The sequence below is a fragment of the Zeugodacus cucurbitae genome, chromosome 6, assembly GCF_028554725.1.
Source record: "Zeugodacus cucurbitae isolate PBARC_wt_2022May chromosome 6, idZeuCucr1.2, whole genome shotgun sequence".
NCBI classification, from domain to species: domain Eukaryota; kingdom Metazoa; phylum Arthropoda; class Insecta; order Diptera; family Tephritidae; genus Zeugodacus; species Zeugodacus cucurbitae.
In genome coordinates, this window is record NC_071671.1 from 73,186,000 (window position 1) to 73,202,148 (window position 16,149).

General features: G+C 32.7%; 8 protein-coding genes across 12 annotated transcripts; 6 read left to right on the plus strand and 2 right to left on the minus strand.

The window, feature by feature from the left end:
• Positions 1-2,755: 2,755 nt before the first annotated feature.
• LOC105221436 (succinate dehydrogenase [ubiquinone] iron-sulfur subunit, mitochondrial) lies at positions 2,756-4,478 on the plus strand. Its single transcript, XM_011198429.3, has 4 exons — positions 2,756-2,986; positions 3,327-3,625; positions 3,689-3,823; positions 3,884-4,478. The coding sequence occupies exons 1-4, from the start codon at positions 2,921-2,923 to the stop codon at positions 4,275-4,277; spliced, it is 894 nt and encodes a 297-aa protein (XP_011196731.1). The 5' UTR covers positions 2,756-2,920; the 3' UTR covers positions 4,278-4,478.
• Positions 4,479-4,922: 444 nt separating this feature from the next.
• On the plus strand, positions 4,923-5,647 carry LOC105221438 (protein lethal(2)k10201). The gene has a single exon (XM_011198432.3). It carries the CDS (start codon positions 4,923-4,925, stop codon positions 5,508-5,510), a length of 588 nt encoding a protein of 195 aa, XP_011196734.1. The 3' UTR covers positions 5,511-5,647.
• LOC105221437 (dolichyl-diphosphooligosaccharide--protein glycosyltransferase subunit 4) lies at positions 5,578-6,448 on the minus strand. 4 transcript variants are annotated; one of them, XM_054234241.1, is made up of 3 exons: positions 5,998-6,448; positions 5,741-5,866; positions 5,578-5,678 (listed from the first exon to the last, which is right to left on the minus strand). In XM_054234241.1, exons 2-3 carry the CDS (start codon positions 5,839-5,841, stop codon positions 5,660-5,662), a joined length of 120 nt encoding a protein of 39 aa, XP_054090216.1. In that variant the 5' UTR covers positions 5,842-5,866; positions 5,998-6,448; the 3' UTR covers positions 5,578-5,659. The 4 variants fall into 4 exon arrangements, with proteins under 4 accessions (XP_054090216.1, XP_054090215.1, XP_011196733.1 ...); XM_054234240.1 differs by having other exon boundaries at positions 5,578-5,681; positions 5,998-6,244; XM_011198431.3 differs by having other exon boundaries at positions 6,036-6,207.
• A 497-nt stretch (positions 6,449-6,945) lies between these two features.
• Positions 6,946-7,460, plus strand: LOC105221442 (DNA-directed RNA polymerase III subunit RPC10). The gene is made up of 2 exons (XM_029037658.2): positions 6,946-7,200; positions 7,274-7,460. Exons 1-2 carry the CDS (start codon positions 7,060-7,062, stop codon positions 7,457-7,459), a joined length of 327 nt encoding a protein of 108 aa, XP_028893491.1. The 5' UTR covers positions 6,946-7,059; the 3' UTR covers position 7,460.
• Positions 7,461-7,508: 48 nt separating this feature from the next.
• On the plus strand, positions 7,509-8,361 carry LOC105221441 (threonylcarbamoyl-AMP synthase). The gene has a single exon (XM_011198434.3). The coding sequence runs from the start codon at positions 7,509-7,511 to the stop codon at positions 8,265-8,267; it is 759 nt and encodes a 252-aa protein (XP_011196736.2). The 3' UTR covers positions 8,268-8,361.
• Positions 8,255-9,355, minus strand: LOC105221440 (mitochondrial inner membrane protease subunit 2). Its single transcript, XM_011198433.3, has 2 exons — positions 9,045-9,355; positions 8,255-8,971 (listed from the first exon to the last, which is right to left on the minus strand). Exons 1-2 carry the CDS (start codon positions 9,136-9,138, stop codon positions 8,550-8,552), a joined length of 516 nt encoding a protein of 171 aa, XP_011196735.1. The 5' UTR covers positions 9,139-9,355; the 3' UTR covers positions 8,255-8,549.
• Positions 9,356-9,645: 290 nt separating this feature from the next.
• LOC105221444 (lysM and putative peptidoglycan-binding domain-containing protein 3) lies at positions 9,646-16,039 on the plus strand. Of its 2 annotated transcripts, none has more exons than XM_029037657.2 (4): positions 9,646-9,924; positions 9,982-10,213; positions 10,270-10,606; positions 11,327-11,618. In XM_029037657.2, the coding sequence occupies exons 1-4, from the start codon at positions 9,911-9,913 to the stop codon at positions 11,461-11,463; spliced, it is 720 nt and encodes a 239-aa protein (XP_028893490.1). In that variant the 5' UTR covers positions 9,646-9,910; the 3' UTR covers positions 11,464-11,618. The 2 variants fall into 2 exon arrangements, with proteins under 2 accessions (XP_028893490.1, XP_011196742.1); XM_011198440.3 differs by lacking the exon at positions 11,327-11,618 and adding an exon at positions 13,721-16,039 and having other exon boundaries at positions 9,647-9,924.
• LOC105221443 (26S proteasome regulatory subunit 7) lies at positions 11,411-12,922 on the plus strand. The gene has a single exon (XM_011198439.3). It carries the CDS (start codon positions 11,526-11,528, stop codon positions 12,825-12,827), a length of 1,302 nt encoding a protein of 433 aa, XP_011196741.1. The 5' UTR covers positions 11,411-11,525; the 3' UTR covers positions 12,828-12,922.
• Positions 16,040-16,149: the final 110 nt, after the last annotated feature.

The window sequence follows — 16,149 nt, forward strand, 5'->3', positions numbered from 1 at the left end:
CACACATCTATTTGTAATGCAACTCCTGTGATCCCAGAAACTGTTCCACAAGTTTTGTGAGGGATTTGTGAGGGAAGCTTTTTAGTTTTACAAGTATTTATTCATGCGCTTTACCAAGGAATATTGTTTTATAAGGAGATAACAATCTATGCAATTTAAATTGAATTAATTTTAAATGACTTATTTATTACTTCTAATTTTTATGTATTTATAAATGATTTAGAATATAAAATATACTTAGCAGCATGTTAATTCTTTAAAATTACCATTTTATAAAATGAGGAGTGACTTTTCAAAAGGGATATTTACATTCTTATTTTTTATTTTTAACCAAGTATGCAGTCTTGTTATGATCAGAACGAGATAGTTTCCAAGTAAAGAAGCTTTAAATGTGAGTGTCCGTTTCAAAGGGGAGATTTTTACGCATAAAAATATAGCTCATTTCAAAACAAAAGAGAATATTTACAAATTATTTTTTTCTGGGGCATGTTATAGTTCAAACAGTCAAAAACGTTCCACCCGCCCGTACTTGTCGCCCGTAGTCACCAAAATGTGTCAAAAGTTATGCCCGTAGAATCAAAGAAAAAATGAGTAATGAATGTTGCCATTGCTCAACTTGTCTTGTTTAGTTTTAGTTTTTCAGTTTTAATTTCTCATAATATAAGCGATGAAAACTGAAACCCAACTATTACAAATAATCTTAATATTTAAAAATAATATCATTCGACTGTTTTTACTAGCTAATTTCGTGAGGATTTTAACGACTTTTTGACTTTACCACATACACAATGAGAACTGCAGAAGATCAAAATAGTGGCGGAAGAAAGATAGTAATGAGAAAAAAACCGCGAGAACGGAAATTGTAAAATTTGATGTTCTCGTTTTAATTGGAATATCTACGTTTCGACATCGTTTTGTAACAACATTCTATAATATTTTGCAGTTACGCAGACAAGGAACTTCTGTGTATGAGTTTCAAGATACCTTGCTCATATACATTTTCAAAATATTGATACAAGTGCAAATCCATTCCGTTGACTTTTGTTATACGCAATAGAAAAACCTTGTATAACAGAAAGACGAAGATTGAAGATGAAACATTTTTATAACGCTTGATAACTTCACATGAAGCACAACGGAAAGGTGACCCTAGGCACTGAGTTCTTCATGTTCGATATACGGGGCCTTGAAAAGTTATAGTCCGATTTCGACAATTTTTTCACAAGTGATGCCACAGTTCAAATACAGTATTTGTGTAAAATTTTATTCCGCTAGCACAACGGAAAGGTGACCCTAGGCACTGAGTTCTTCATGTTCGATATATGTACGGGGCCTTGAAAAGTTATTTCGACAATTTTTCCACAAGTGATGCCACAGTTCAAATACAGTATTTGTGTAAAATTTTATTCCGCTATCTTCTTTGGTTCCTACTGAATATGCTATAAAGTTAACGAATCAGATGGAATTCAAAATTGAGTTATAGGGGAACATATTTTTCCTCCGTGTCGTCAGGGTGTTAAGAGAGTATTATGTACAAAATTTTATTGAAATCGGTCGAGTAGTTCCTAAGGTATGGTTTTTGACCCATAAGTGGACAACGCACGCCCATTTTCAATGTTTTTAAAAAATCAGAGTGCAAACTTTTTCTGTCATTTCTTCTTTATAAAAATATTAAGATGTAGATATCCCCTTTTGAAAAGTCACTCATCAAATACTAGAGGCCCGGTACGTGCTTCGCTACGTATAAAGTGAAATAATAAACAAATTTTATTTTAACATCAAATTCATTTATTCAAACAAAAAATATTTTATTATAAATGATGAACCCCTCGACCGATTTTGTGCAAACTTTACATAAACCATCAGCTGAATAGTCCGAACAAAGTCTTAAGTTATAAAATTATATGAAGAGTTCACAGTAACACAGAGTGCAAAATTAGTGCATTCGTTTCGAAAATATATATGTACATATATCTTAAGAAGTTTGGAACGACTTCATCAAACAGAATAACTACGATAGTTCAAAAGAGACTCTGTAACCTCAAAACGGTTTTCCTAGTCCATAATGAAATATTAGCCTGTTATATTATAAAATGTTTCATTCAGGGACAGTATTAACAAAAATGCTTATAGGTGGAAATTGTAAATGAAATTATATGTGCATTTATATAATCAGTATTGCATTATGCTAGAAAGGAATTGTTAACATCAAAAGAAAATTTATTTCTTTGTATGTTTAGTATGAAGTTATAGAATATGGTTATTAAAAAGTGATATTTTGTTTTTTTATTTTTTAATTTTTTATATAGTAATAAAACCGTTTTACTTTTATTTAAAAAAATTATATAAATGTATCTACTTAAAATAAAAAAAAAGTGTTTTGGTTGAAATGAAGTTTTGGCGGTTACTATGTTAATACCTGTAATGCTCTGTATCCGGGTTAATTCTAATGGAAGTTGGCCTCAATTTACACATCGCTATTTAACAAACATATTATTATTATATAAACTATAACCAAACTATTATATCGAATCTTCAGTAAATTTGTTTGTATTTCTAAATTCCAATTCACTGCTCCAGTAAATTTCTCTATAAATACATACACGTATGTTTAATTAGAAAATTGTAGTTGTTTTCTTTCTGTATTGTATCTTGTGATCAACCAAATTTAAACTTATTATCACTGCAAAGTATAAACCACGTATTATTTCAAATACATGGCAGAATTACCAGATCTCAATGATATTGAACTTGGAAGCACAGGCAAATTGCGGCGCTCTGCTTCTGCCAGTAGCATCGACATTAAGTCGCCGCTTTCTGCTGCTGTCTGTGAAAGTGTTTTGCAAACAAGTATATATTTTTGTTCGGGTTTCAAGATATTTGCAAACTACTTTGACATATTATTTGTCCTGGTTAAATCATGGCTCTCGTTAACGAAGCGCGTATTGCATTGAACCGTATGGGTGTGATTTCTAGACGCCAACAGGTAATGAGAAGTGTGCACAGACATTTAGTTATAGTTTTCAGCTGTGTGCAGTAAAAATATGACGAGATACGATTTTTTTACATTACATAATGCAAAAATGAATTCTTTGGTTGAAAGCTCTAATTACTAAATAATCCAAATATATTTCTTTATAATTTGTTATTCTAAAAATTATACAATACCTAAGTTACCTTTTGCGAAAATCGTATTTTCCAGTACAAATGCGTACGTTTTTGCACATACATATGTTCACTAAATTATATCACTGTTTCAAGTGCAATATTTCCATAAGTGGTCAATAAATGAACTACTTCATATTATTATATATGTATGACCATAGCTTCGATCACTCACAACGAGCAAATATTTGGCCCAACAAGTGGAGCCACAAGATATAAAGGCACCGCAAATCAAGACTTTTCAAATCTACCGATGGAATCCTGATAATGCTGGAGAAAAGCCGTACATGCAGACGTATGAGGTGAATCTACGTGAATGCGGTCCTATGGTCTTAGATGCTTTAATCAAAATTAAGAATGAGGTAGACCCAACATTAACTTTTCGTCGTTCATGCCGGGAGGGAATTTGCGGCTCATGTGCTATGAATATCGGCGGTACAAATACTCTGGCTTGTATTAGGTGAGTAATTAAAAAAATCGTACATTAAAATATATGAACAAAAAAATATTTAAATTTTTGTAGCAAAATTGATACAAATCTTTCAAAGCCGCTTAAAGTGTACCCCCTCCCACACATGTATGTGGTTCGTGATTTAGTGCCCGACATGAATAACTTTTATGAACAGTACCGTTCAATTCAACCATGGTTACAAAGAAAGTCAGTTCATTTTGATATCTATATCTTTATTGTTATATTTTAATCACGATTTTGTTATAGGAATGAGGTAGCCGAATCAAAAGGTAAAGCGCAATATTTGCAATCTGTGGAAGATCGCTCTAAACTTGACGGTTTGTATGAATGCATTCTTTGTGCTTGCTGCTCAACTTCGTGCCCATCATACTGGTGGAATGGAGACAAGTATTTAGGACCAGCTGTATTGATGCAAGCTTATCGATGGATTATTGATTCTCGAGATGAAAATACCACTGAACGTTTGAGCAAACTTAAGGATCCCTTCAGTGTGTATAGATGTCACACAATCATGAATTGTACTCGTACTTGCCCTAAAAACTTGAACCCTGGACGTGCTATCGCTGAAATAAAAAAGTTGCTTTCGGGCATGGCAAGCAAGCCAGCACCGAAATTGGATACAGCTGCTTTACACAAGTAAATTAAATTTTAGTCGATTTGTTATCACTTTTTCTTTTTTCCTATATGAAAGATATTTGAGGTTCTATGTTGAAATTATTATTCACCGAAAAGTACTTATTCATGAAGTAATATTCATAAATTACAACTTTGCAGTTTAATTTTGAAAAAAACCCAAATTTATGTACGTAAAATAAAGATATAATTTAGCATAAATATAAAATTGTTTCTTATATTACATTCACATGATCTTACAAATCAGGGGGGAAATATGAAATATTTAGTATATGTCTATAAACACGTATATGTACACACTATAAACATTTTTGAATATGTTTGTACTTATAACAGGTAGTTCTAAATTGAATAGGTTTCTGAAAAATATTAAATGTGATAAACATTTGTAAAGTACATTTTAAATTATGTACAAGAGTCAATTTGTCGAAACTATGATGCATACATACATATATATTTATATGTATAGCGTTAAAGAAAGGGTTAAACTTGGCGTCAAAGAAAAGTTTTAGAGGCTTGGCAGCACTTGTCATATATAACAGTATGCAAATTCACTAAGTCTAATGAATGATACCGCTATAAAATCCATTTAATTTTTGTTATAACAGAGATAACATTGATGGATATTCAGTAAATCCGGGTTCAATCTAAGATGTTGTCAGTTGCAGAGATAATAAATTTATTAAATATTATTCCAGTTGGTTACAAACGACCGGAAGATAACTGTTTTAGTGCCGGCAATCAAATGTACATACCAGAATACAAAAAACTTGGAGTCATAACGGTGGCAAACGAATTGCAGGATGATTTGCCTGTACCAGACGAAAATGATTTATTTTGTGATGTTCCTGGGTGTCAACTTGCTTTCGAAGACACCGCCTCTTACCAGGCTCATTTTTACAATATGCATCGATATTTGTGTTCTGTTTGCCGCCGTTGTCTGCCTACAGCACATTTGCTGGGTTTGCATATTTTAGAATATCATGACTCCTATTTTACTATTCGCGCACAACGTGGAGAGGCTATGTATTTATGTTTCTTGGGAGAATGTAAAGAGAAAATGCTAACCCAAAAGCAACGTAGAGATCACTGCATCAGCAAACACAAATTTCCAGCTAATTATAGATTTGAACAATTGTGCGGCAAACCGTTTAAAAGACATAAAAAAAAAACATCTAAAAGTCTTGAGGCAAGAGAGACTATCGATGTCATGGAGGTGGTTGACAACTTGAACAAATAAGCTTCCGTTGGACATCCAAAATTAAAACATATCTGCCACCAAGGGTGTACAGAAGACCCAACGGTAATTTACAATTGACTCATTTATTTTGTGTTTAAATTTTTATTTTAATAAATATAATGGAATTGTTTGTTTAATGCAGCATATTTTTATTTTGTCTTTGCTATACTTCTGAAATAAAAAATAGTGAATAAACATATAATCACATGCAATTTAAATTAAGTTCTCACTTGTTAGAATTGGCCGAGATATAATGGTAAGCTACCACTAAAAGGAATAGGAAAACACCCAAAACATTGGAAAATATAGCCAATTGCACGTCGCTTATCATTTTGCTTATTTTCTTCCTTCACAACCTGCAAGCAAAACAAATATTCATAATTAATGTCGTTTAAAATAAGATCGAAAATGACACGTCACGATACACATTTAATTGGTTGCAAATAAAATACTAAACACAAATTCAGGCATAATTTTGAACCATTACTTTAATAAAAATTTAAGAGTTATTTATTGCAATTTTACCACTTTCAATAATATAGTTTCCAAATAATTATATGTATCAACAAATAGTTCAATTTTCAGTATACAGCCGGTGTACTATTTTACAATAGTGACGAGAAAGTCGACTTTTGATTTTTTGATATCGATATCCATATCGAAATAAAAAGACCTACAAGTTACGACTCAACTGAAACTCGAATACATTTAAATAATTATCATAGAAACTAATCCAGCCGTTACACGTTCAAGAAATTATTTTCAAGTTGCTACACACTCACACTTTTTCACTACCACGCTACACACTCTCACTTTTCGAACTTGAAATTCGTCTTGCCCCTGTTCTCATAACAGAAATTTCGACATAACCGAAATGAACCCGGTTTTTTATACACCCAAGTTTAACAGTCCAGTCGACAGCAATCCTTAAAATTATTTGGGGAATGCGACAACAACAATAATATGAAACGTATAAAATAGTTTCGGGTGGTTATACCAAATCAGCCAGTTTAAGGTGAAATTTCGAATCAGTTTGTGCTTAAGTAAATTAAAAATTACAAAATATTTTTGTAAAAATAAAATTTAAACCCGAAAATTAATAATTCTCATATCCGATTTTTGTTTATTTCCGTACTTTTGGAAAACTTCTTACCTTCTATGACGTCTGCTACACGTTCAATATTAATCGTGTATTGCGATATTTATTGAACGATTCTCAATTGCTTACTCAGTCCAAAGTTGCACCTGTTGGCAAGAGTGATTCTGCGTTGGAAACAAACTGAAATAAATAAATATAAACTTTTTCCAGTCGATATGCCCCGTTATTTTTCTCTAATGCGTAATTGGTAATTTTACATTCATGAAGTGTAGATTGAAAAATGTTTCTCGCGCCTTGGTTTTGGATTAGATTATTGAATTAAAATTATTGCTTGTGCATACCGCAGGCAAGGTATCAGCTGTTATTAACAAATATCGATGTAATTGTAGGGACAAAACGTGTTTGTATTTCACCAGCATACTTTCAAATAATCGAATGTACTTTTGAAATATGTTATTATTTTGCCCGACTTGTGGTAATATATTAATGGTCGAACAGGATACAACAGGACACCGTTTTACTTGTAGTACTTGCCCATATATTTGCAATATCAAACGAAAAACTTCGACACGAACATTTCCACGTCTTAAGGTGAGCCAATCTCGAAAACCGCTATTTGTTTATGGAATATGTAGTTTCTTAAACTTTTTATTTTAATATTTAGGAAGTTGATCATGTTATGGGTGGTGCAGCCGCATGGGAGAATGTAGATTCGACTGATGCTGAATGTCCCGCTTGTTCTCATAAAAAAGCGTATTTTATGCAAATGCAAACTCGTTCTGCAGATGAACCAATGACAACGTTTTACAAGTGTTGCAATCAACTTTGTGGCCACAATTGGCGAGATTAAATCAGTGATTTTTGAGTTAGTAAAAGGATCATATGCTCTTAAAACTAGGATGTATACAAGGATATCAAAATTTCTTTGCTTTTTTTATCATCACATTTATAGACGCGATTATTCCACATTCACAAAAATGATGCAATCTTCAAGCAAAAAAATATACAAAATACAAGATTTGAAAGCATTGCACTGTGCAGTTGAATATATCTTGGATGGAGATATTATTGCCTTGCCCACAGATACTGTATATGGACTAGCATGTAATGCGAATAATGAAGAAGCCATTAAAAGATTGTACGACATAAAAGGGCGGAATTTTTACAAACCAGTGGCTATATGTGTAAAAAACCTTGAAGCCTTTCGACAGTACGGAATTGCAGATCATTTAGATGACTCATTACTACAGCGTTTGCTTCCGGGCCCAATAACTATAATTATCGAACGTTCAAAACATCTTACTAATCGTTTTTTAAATCCCAACACTTCAAAAATCGGTATACGCATTCCGAACTTTACTTTTATACAAGATTTATGTTCATTATTTGATCAAGAACCACTTGCTTTAACTAGTGCAAACCGGTCAGCCGAACGTAGTAGTCTAAATATAAATGAATTTGAATCTTTGTGGCCTAAACTTGGTGGAATTTTTAACGCAGGACCGATAGGTTTAACCGAAGACCGACGTTCTGGATCTACTGTAATTGATTTATCTCAACCTGGTGCATATAAAATAATAAGAGAAGGCGTAGCTCTTAAAAGTACTATAGATGTGTTACATGAGTTCAACATAAAATCAATTAATAACGTTAAATAAAATATATTGTAAAAATACAAAGTTGGAAAATTGGCAAGGCTTTAAATTTTTTTTTAATAATAATTGTACATATTACTAATTATAAAACCTCAAATTAACTCGAAATTTTTAATTGTTTTACAAACATAAGCACAAAGTTAATTTTTTTTTTTTCAAATTTGTAACATTAAAACTGTAGTCGTTTAATTTTACATACATATAACACTTTCAGGGCCCTTAAATAAAGCTGGTATAACGTTGGATGCGAAATCATCTTGGATCCCTTAACTCCAGCTAATATTACTACTGACTGTAGTAACTTGTTGACTTGGCTATTTGTATAGGCCTACGACGTCGAGGTAATTCAGTTTGTAGTCGACGCCAGCGATCTGGAGGCCATACTATGTATGTCGCTCGCGCTGTCATTAAGCCTTGCGCTACCGGCCCAAAAGTATTACTGTCTAACGAATGGCCAGTGTGGTCTCCTTCAACCCAACAATGACCTTCTGGGATGCGCACTATTTCATGTTTGTAACCTAGAGTAGAAACGACGTCACCCTGCAGTCCAACTATACGTTTTATTATCTTTTGTGTGGGGTCTTTTGGAGAAACAAGTGAAACAATATCGCCGCGTTCCACGTTGCATGTGCGAACAGCCCAGCGGGATAAGAAAACGTAATCTGTTTGACTGGCATCTGGGTTAAGAGCTGGTTGCATGGATATTCCTAAAAAATTGTATGAAACATTGAAAGTAATTTATATGCATCTAATACTTCTGGAAATTAGTAAAATATTTACCGTCCACTCGAGCGACATAGCCAACACAATCCAGAAACGTTATACCTATGGGAATCCCTAGCAGTACAGATTTTATAAATTTCCGAAATGCCATTAAACAAAACGTCTGCGAAAAATAGTAGCACCTCTTCCACTCTTATTATTGGTATGCTAATATATTTATTGTTTCTATAAAATATACATATATATATATAAAGGGTATTTTTATTTGATTTTGTAACAATTTCAAAGTGGAGTCAATCGCTCCATTTCTTCCTCAAATTAAATATAAAAGTATAGAAATGTACATGTTCTTATCTAAGAAAAGTTTTGTTCGTTTCATTCATCCATGTTTTTGAAACGTCATTTGGTAATTGCCCAGCATTGGAAATGAATTGGACTTCAGCTTAGGAATATGAAACGTTCATTGATTTTTAATAATGAATACCAACTGTTTATATTATTCAATTTTAATTTTGCTACTAGATCAATATGCGTATTTTTAACCAAAGAAGGGTAAGTTTTATTTTAATTCATATATGAAGATATGCGTTGTTAATTACTTTTTCATCAATTTATTGCATGTGTTGCCCTGTATCTCTGTTTCACTTTCACTATGTCATTAGGTGAAATAATAATTAGTGTTACAGATTCATTGCAATTACACGTAAATTAAACAATAGAGAATTGAGGAGTTGTTCTGAATATTTTTAATTCGTGTTTATTGTTTAAAGTTTTAATCATTCAAAACTGGAAAAGAGTTTGACATTTATTTATTAAATTACTTCTTACTGAATACAAGAGTTTTCAACCAGCACAGGCCCAAGTTACTAAAGTTATATTTACATACTCTATGATTAAACAGTGAGTGAATATACAGCTGTGCAATGCGTAGGCAACGGTAAGATTTTATATATTTGGTTAAGATATTAATGAATTAATATCAAATATTTTATAGAAGAGTGAATCCATCGCCTGATATTTATGTTGATGCGTCTCATTCTGCCAACATATCATATGAACCACTAAATAAGCATTTAGATGAAGAGAAAAATCCTTTTGAAATGGAGAGGCTGCCACGCATGACCATTCTGGAAAATGGACAACTACATAGTTTTGAAAATACTATTGAGGCTAAGGTGCAAGTGGGTGATTCTCTACAAGCATTGGCTTTACGATTTCGTTGCACAGTAAGTCATTGTGCAATTAATACAAAGAATATATATATTTAAAAAAAATGCAACAGGTTGCAGATATAAAAAGACTCAATAAAATTGATAAGGATAACGAAATTTACGCTAGGAAGTTTGTAAAAATTCCTGTAACACCACATTCAATATTACTGGAAACATTACCAACAGTACACAAAAGTGGAAGTAATAGTCCATCTCGAAGTGAATATGAAACTTTCGAAACAAACATAATGAGAAACCCTTTGAAGGATGCGAATCTTATGTTGGGCGAAAAATTAATTATAGCTTCAGTTAATGCTTCTGGTAATGTTAATCCTGACAAGGTTGACATCAATAGTTCAGTTTTGTCCTCTACATTGGCGAACAAAGACAGTGTTAGCTTGGATAAAGGTAAGTGCGAATTTGATGCAAAACTAAAATGATATAACTATCGGTGGAACAAATGTTTAATTATCAATTTCATGAATTTTTAATACGCATTTGCAAACATACATAGATGTATTTTTAAAGTGCAGAGGAAATATTCTAATAATTTCATCTTAATGTGCTGAACACATAGAAGACGACAAGCGACGAGCGACATCTGTCAAATATTAAAATACACGCGTTCTTATGGGCACAGATTTTTTGACAACAGTACGACTACGACAACCGGCTTGTAGTTGTCGTTGTCGCTAAATTAAAAATGTTTCTAATTTTGGCGACGACAATGGGCAGCTTTAGAGTTGCCACTAATATGTGAAATGTAAAATTATTAAAAGTTATAACAAATATGACGTTATTTTGCCAGCAGAAACGTAAAATAGCTTTGATATAACATTTATAATAACAATCGATTATTTAAAACAAATAAATCGACCAATTTTACATTTTTTGCACAAATAATTTCCCTTTAAACTAAATATGTAAATTTTATTGAAGTGGTAGATTTTAGTACGGCAACAATGAAATTGCTGTTTGCTGTCTTCGTAATGGTCAAGCGACATTTGTGATCAGCCGTCGCTACGTCGTGTCGTGTCGTGTCGTCGTCTTTATGTTCAGCACTTAATGCTCTCAAGTAATTCGTTAAATTTTTGAATTACATTTTGTGAAAATGTTGTACTTTTACAGAAGTGGGAAAGTGGACGAAAATAAATACATTGTTGTGTTCAGTCTGTATGTTTCATTCTCATTTGTTTAGTATTTTGACAGCAATTGTCATTGTGCCAATGAAATGTGTTGACAGCCGACATTTTCAATTTGTATAGTCATTGCTACGAAAAGAAGTTAAATAGATTTTCTTCAGTTAATTGAAAAAAAGGTTTCGAAAATGCCTGATTATTTGGGAGATGATCAACGCAAAGTTAAATCGGAGGAGTTAGAGGAGAAAGAAATAAAGTCGTTGGATGAAGGCGATATAGAGCTACTTAAAACCTATGGTCAGAGTCAGTACCATAAGGCCATTAAAACGATTGAGGAAGACATCCAAAAAGCTGTAAAACAGGTTAACGAACTTACTGGGATTAAAGAGAGTGATACTGGATTGGCACCACCAGCTCTTTGGGATTTAGCAGCGGATAAGCAGATACTTCAAAATGAACAACCTTTGCAAGTTGCTCGCTGCACCAAAATAATTAATGCTGATTCGGATGACCCGAAGTATATCATAAATGTGAAACAGTTTGCAAAATTTGTCGTAGATTTGGCCGATTCTGTGGCACCGACAGATATTGAGGAAGGAATGAGAGTTGGAGTTGATCGTAACAAGTATCAGATTCATATCCCACTACCACCTAAGATTGATCCCACTGTCACAATGATGCAGGTAGAAGATAAGCCCGATGTGACGTATAGCGATGTAGGAGGTTGCAAGGAACAGATTGAAAAATTGCGCGAGGTAGTTGAGACTCCACTTTTACATCCTGAAAAGTTTGTAAACCTGGGTATTGAGCCGCCTAAAGGAGTATTGTTATTTGGACCACCTGGAACTGGTAAAACTTTATGTGCTCGTGCCGTAGCCAATCGTACTGATGCTTGTTTCATTCGTGTAATCGGTTCGGAGCTGGTACAGAAATATGTGGGTGAAGGCGCTCGAATGGTGCGAGAGCTTTTCGAAATGGCGAGATCTAAAAAAGCCTGCCTTATTTTCTTTGATGAAATTGATGCAATCGGTGGTGCTCGTTTTGATGATGGAGCGGGTGGTGACAATGAAGTACAACGAACTATGCTCGAGTTGATTAATCAGTTGGACGGCTTTGATCCCCGTGGTAATATTAAAGTTCTTATGGCTACTAACAGGCCAGATACTCTTGATCCAGCTTTAATGCGTCCGGGACGTTTAGATCGTAAAGTGGAATTTGGCCTACCAGATTTGGAGGGGCGCACTCATATATTTAAGATTCACGCCCGATCAATGTCTGTTGAAAGGGATATCCGTTTCGAATTACTTGCTCGACTTTGTCCGAATTCTACAGGTGCTGAAATCCGTTCAGTATGTACTGAAGCTGGCATGTTCGCCATACGTGCTCGTCGTAAAGTTGCAACAGAAAAAGATTTTCTAGAAGCAGTCAATAAGGTCATAAAGAGCTACGCTAAATTTAGCGCTACCCCACGTTATATGACTTATAATTAAACATAACTCTTGATATAGTATAGATTCAATGAGATGTTTTTCATTGTAATAAAATTTTCAAATAAAATTAAACAATAATGTTAAAAGGTAAAAAACTGCTTATTTGCTCATGCTTTTAATTTACTTTAGGACAAAGGTTATCAATCTATATAAAAAAGAGTTTCTTATAAAAGTATATGTATATAATTTGGAGAAAAGTTTGAATAATATTGATAAATCTTGGCAACCAACAATAGTAATGAAATAATTGATACAGCAAATGAATAAATGATAAAGTTAATAGATTTCACAGACACCGTCATAATTTATTTATTAATTTTTATTGTGAAACAGAAACGCAACAAAATTTAACTAATTTTTGAATGAATGGAAAATGACTAAAAAAGCGTCTCAAGGCCTGAAAAGAGGAAAAATCATTGGGTATTGATTTAAATAATGTATGTCTGGAATTTAGTGAGTCACACCACGAATGGTGGTTTCCTTTGGACAGAGAAAGCACAAATCAGGCTATTTTTTTTAATATCAGTAGGTTTTTTCCAACAAAACATTGTTTAAAATTTCAATTTATTTTTTTAATTATTAAAATACTATACTCACCAACCAATTGTCTGATATTTTTGAAATATATATATATATATGTACATATGTACGTGTTATTTAAAGTTTGGGTCTAACTATAAAATATATGTATTTAATTCTAGTGGCGTTCCTTCATATAAATGATATGAACTTTTCCACAGTCAGGTAATTACGGTATAAACATGTATAAGCAACCAATAAAGATGATGAAATATATAATTACTAGTTATTGTGAAAAGTAGTTTGTACATACATTTCTAAGGAAAAATAAATGTTATCGTTGATTTAATATTAACATAAATGATTTTTTCCAGAAAAAAATTATACCAATGGCTCCACGGCGTTATTAGATGATTTTCTTGATGATGATTTTGCGGATACATATGTGCGACCTGTACGAGGGCCATCAATGAGTGCTCTACATTGGTCTGGTTCCGATGGCGATATGACTTGGGTGTGCTTGTTTGTTGTAATATTGGCTTTATGCTTTGCCATACCATTGATAGTTGTGATATTTTGGACCCATCCGCACAGCAGTGGTAACAACAATACAACAACTACGAACTGACGTAGTGGCTCGACCGTGAATGACAAATCTCTTTAGTGGTCTATATATATTATAATTTACATATGTATATATGAAAGGTCCTTTAATCTAGACAGATTTCGTAAAAATTTTCATGTCATATTTTGGTTGGGATCGTTATTTTTTATGAGTTTCATCATTATTTTGAACGGTTATGTGTATCTCAAAGAGAATAACCATATCGTATATAATATATAATCGATGATATGTGTGCATGTAGTAGCAATAAACAATAGTGTAATGGATGATTTGCACCCATATACTACTAGGTTCTTAATGAAAATCTTTAAAATTATAATAAGTAAAATATCTAGTGTAACATACATACATATATACAGAGGTAGTCAAGATTATTTACACATCGAATGTTTTTTACAAATTTCATAGAAAAAGCTTTTGGTTGTTGTTGTCGCAGAGTAACAAAATGCTATGAATTCAGTTGGCAAGAATAGCTAGAAATATGGCGGAGAAATAAGCAAATGAACTGAAGACTCGCATTAGTCCAAAGTATTTACACACCGCAATATAGCCTTTAGTTTTGGATTTGGTTTGAGCTAGAGTAGTGATTGGCTTCCATTGCATTCATAACAAACTAACACAGCTTCAAAATATAAAAATTAATAAATAAAATGGCGAAAACAATGGAACTAGATCGGAGACTGTTACTAAGTTTAAGAGTGAAGTTTCGCCTTCGGAGCTATTTAAAATTTATAGGATTTAAAGGAATACTGTTAATAATGTTATTAAAAGGAGGATACGAAATATTGGAAGGACAATTTAAAGTGAACTGAGCGGAAACCGGTGGCAACTAACTGAAAGAGAATTTAGAAGATTAATAGGAACTGTCTTACAAACTCCCACAAAAAATCGTGTTAATATAGCCGCCACATCGAATCAGTATATTGCAATAATAGTCAATAATGTTGTTACACTGTTCAGGACATTCAAAGAAATTAACATAAACACCTACGTTGTTAATATTTCCGAAACCATTAAAAACGATGTGTCTCTCATTTGCCTTAAATAATATCCTAAGACAGATAAGGCTGAACTTTAAATCCAGGACAATATTAGTGAACGCGTTAAGCATTTACCACGTGAGAATTAGAAATATGCAGGTCAGTCGCTAAACTGAGTCAAACGTGACATGATGATTTTTTGGGGAAGTTTTCCTTACATCAGTTTAGGAGACTTGGAACTAATTTAGGAGTACTAAATCAATTCAGATATAAAACAATTCACATGACCATGACGTTGTACTGGTCAATCGGCCTTTTCTAACTATTGACCGGATTTTACAACACGACAGTGATCCATATCACGAAGGATCGTTACTTACAAAACTTTTAAGTGAAGAAAATCAAGTTGGCCTCCGCAGAGCACCGACCTAAATTTTATTGACAATTTTTGGGTTATCGTTAAATATCAAAGGTTAATTGATATAATAACCAAAAACGCCGAAATCACCGAAATTTGGTCTAAATTAACACATAACTCGGCGCACAATTGGGTTGAGTTAATTCGAACCAGATAGCTGCTGTTATTGGTATTGTCGCCAAAGGCGGTATAACCAATTCCGCATTTAGCACCTTAAAATATTAACTTATTCTGAGCATTAAAATTTAAAAATTATCACTAACTAAGAATAGGATAAAGAACTTTAAGTTGTGCGTAAATACTTACTACAATATAACGTTTTATTGCATTATAATAACAACAAGAAAAAGTTTTTTTTTTTTTTTTCTGTGAAATTTGTAAAAACCTTCTATGTGTAAATAATTTTGACTACCTCTGTTGCTAAGCATAAATAGCAATATAAGAAGAAATAGTGGGGTATTAATTTGCTGCAAAGTGCCTTCATCGTTTTTCAAGTCAAAAGTTGTATTTGTACATTTTTATGGTCATTTTTATTTTTCAATAAAATTTTACAAGATATATGTATGTTTAAGTTTTTATTAAAAATTTTGTTAAATAGGTTATGCGAAAGCATTTTTAAATAAAAACAAATATTTTATGTATGTATTATATTTGCGGTCCTGACGTTAGATTATTGTGTTTAAATATCTCTCATATTAGTTGTTGTAGCTGTTATCTAAACACTTTGAAGTGGTAAGTATTAATAAATTGTTATTGAGGTCATCTACTAAAAAGCCTACG

Coding starts and splice junctions, on each gene's coding strand:
- LOC105221436 (XM_011198429.3), top strand. CDS start 2,921: ATGGCTCTCGTTAACGAAGCGCGTATTGCATTGAACCGTATGGGTGTG. Junction 2,987..3,326: donor TGATTTCTAGACGCCAACAG/GTAATGAGAAGT, acceptor GTATGACCATAG/CTTCGATCACTCACAACGAG. Junction 3,626..3,688: donor AATACTCTGGCTTGTATTAG/GTGAGTAATTAA, acceptor AAATTTTTGTAG/CAAAATTGATACAAATCTTT.
- LOC105221444 (XM_011198440.3), top strand. Junction 10,214..10,269: donor CTTTACGATTTCGTTGCACA/GTAAGTCATTGT, acceptor AAAATGCAACAG/GTTGCAGATATAAAAAGACT. Junction 10,607..13,720: donor CAGTGTTAGCTTGGATAAAG/GTAAGTGCGAAT, acceptor GATTTTTTCCAG/AAAAAAATTATACCAATGGC.
- LOC105221440 (XM_011198433.3), bottom strand. CDS start 9,138: ATGGCATTTCGGAAATTTATAAAATCTGTACTGCTAGGGATTCCCATA. Junction 8,972..9,044: donor CTATGTCGCTCGAGTGGACG/GTAAATATTTTA, acceptor ACAATTTTTTAG/GAATATCCATGCAACCAGCT.
- LOC105221442 (XM_029037658.2), top strand. CDS start 7,060: ATGTTATTATTTTGCCCGACTTGTGGTAATATATTAATGGTCGAACAG. Junction 7,201..7,273: donor GAACATTTCCACGTCTTAAG/GTGAGCCAATCT, acceptor TTTAATATTTAG/GAAGTTGATCATGTTATGGG.
- LOC105221443 (XM_011198439.3), top strand. CDS start 11,526: ATGCCTGATTATTTGGGAGATGATCAACGCAAAGTTAAATCGGAGGAG.
- LOC105221438 (XM_011198432.3), top strand. CDS start 4,923: ATGTTGTCAGTTGCAGAGATAATAAATTTATTAAATATTATTCCAGTT.
- LOC105221441 (XM_011198434.3), top strand. CDS start 7,509: ATGTATACAAGGATATCAAAATTTCTTTGCTTTTTTTATCATCACATT.
- LOC105221437 (XM_054234240.1), bottom strand. CDS start 5,841: ATGATAAGCGACGTGCAATTGGCTATATTTTCCAATGTTTTGGGTGTT. Junction 5,682..5,740: donor ATCTCGGCCAATTCTAACAA/GTGAGAACTTAA, acceptor TTTTTATTTCAG/AAGTATAGCAAAGACAAAAT.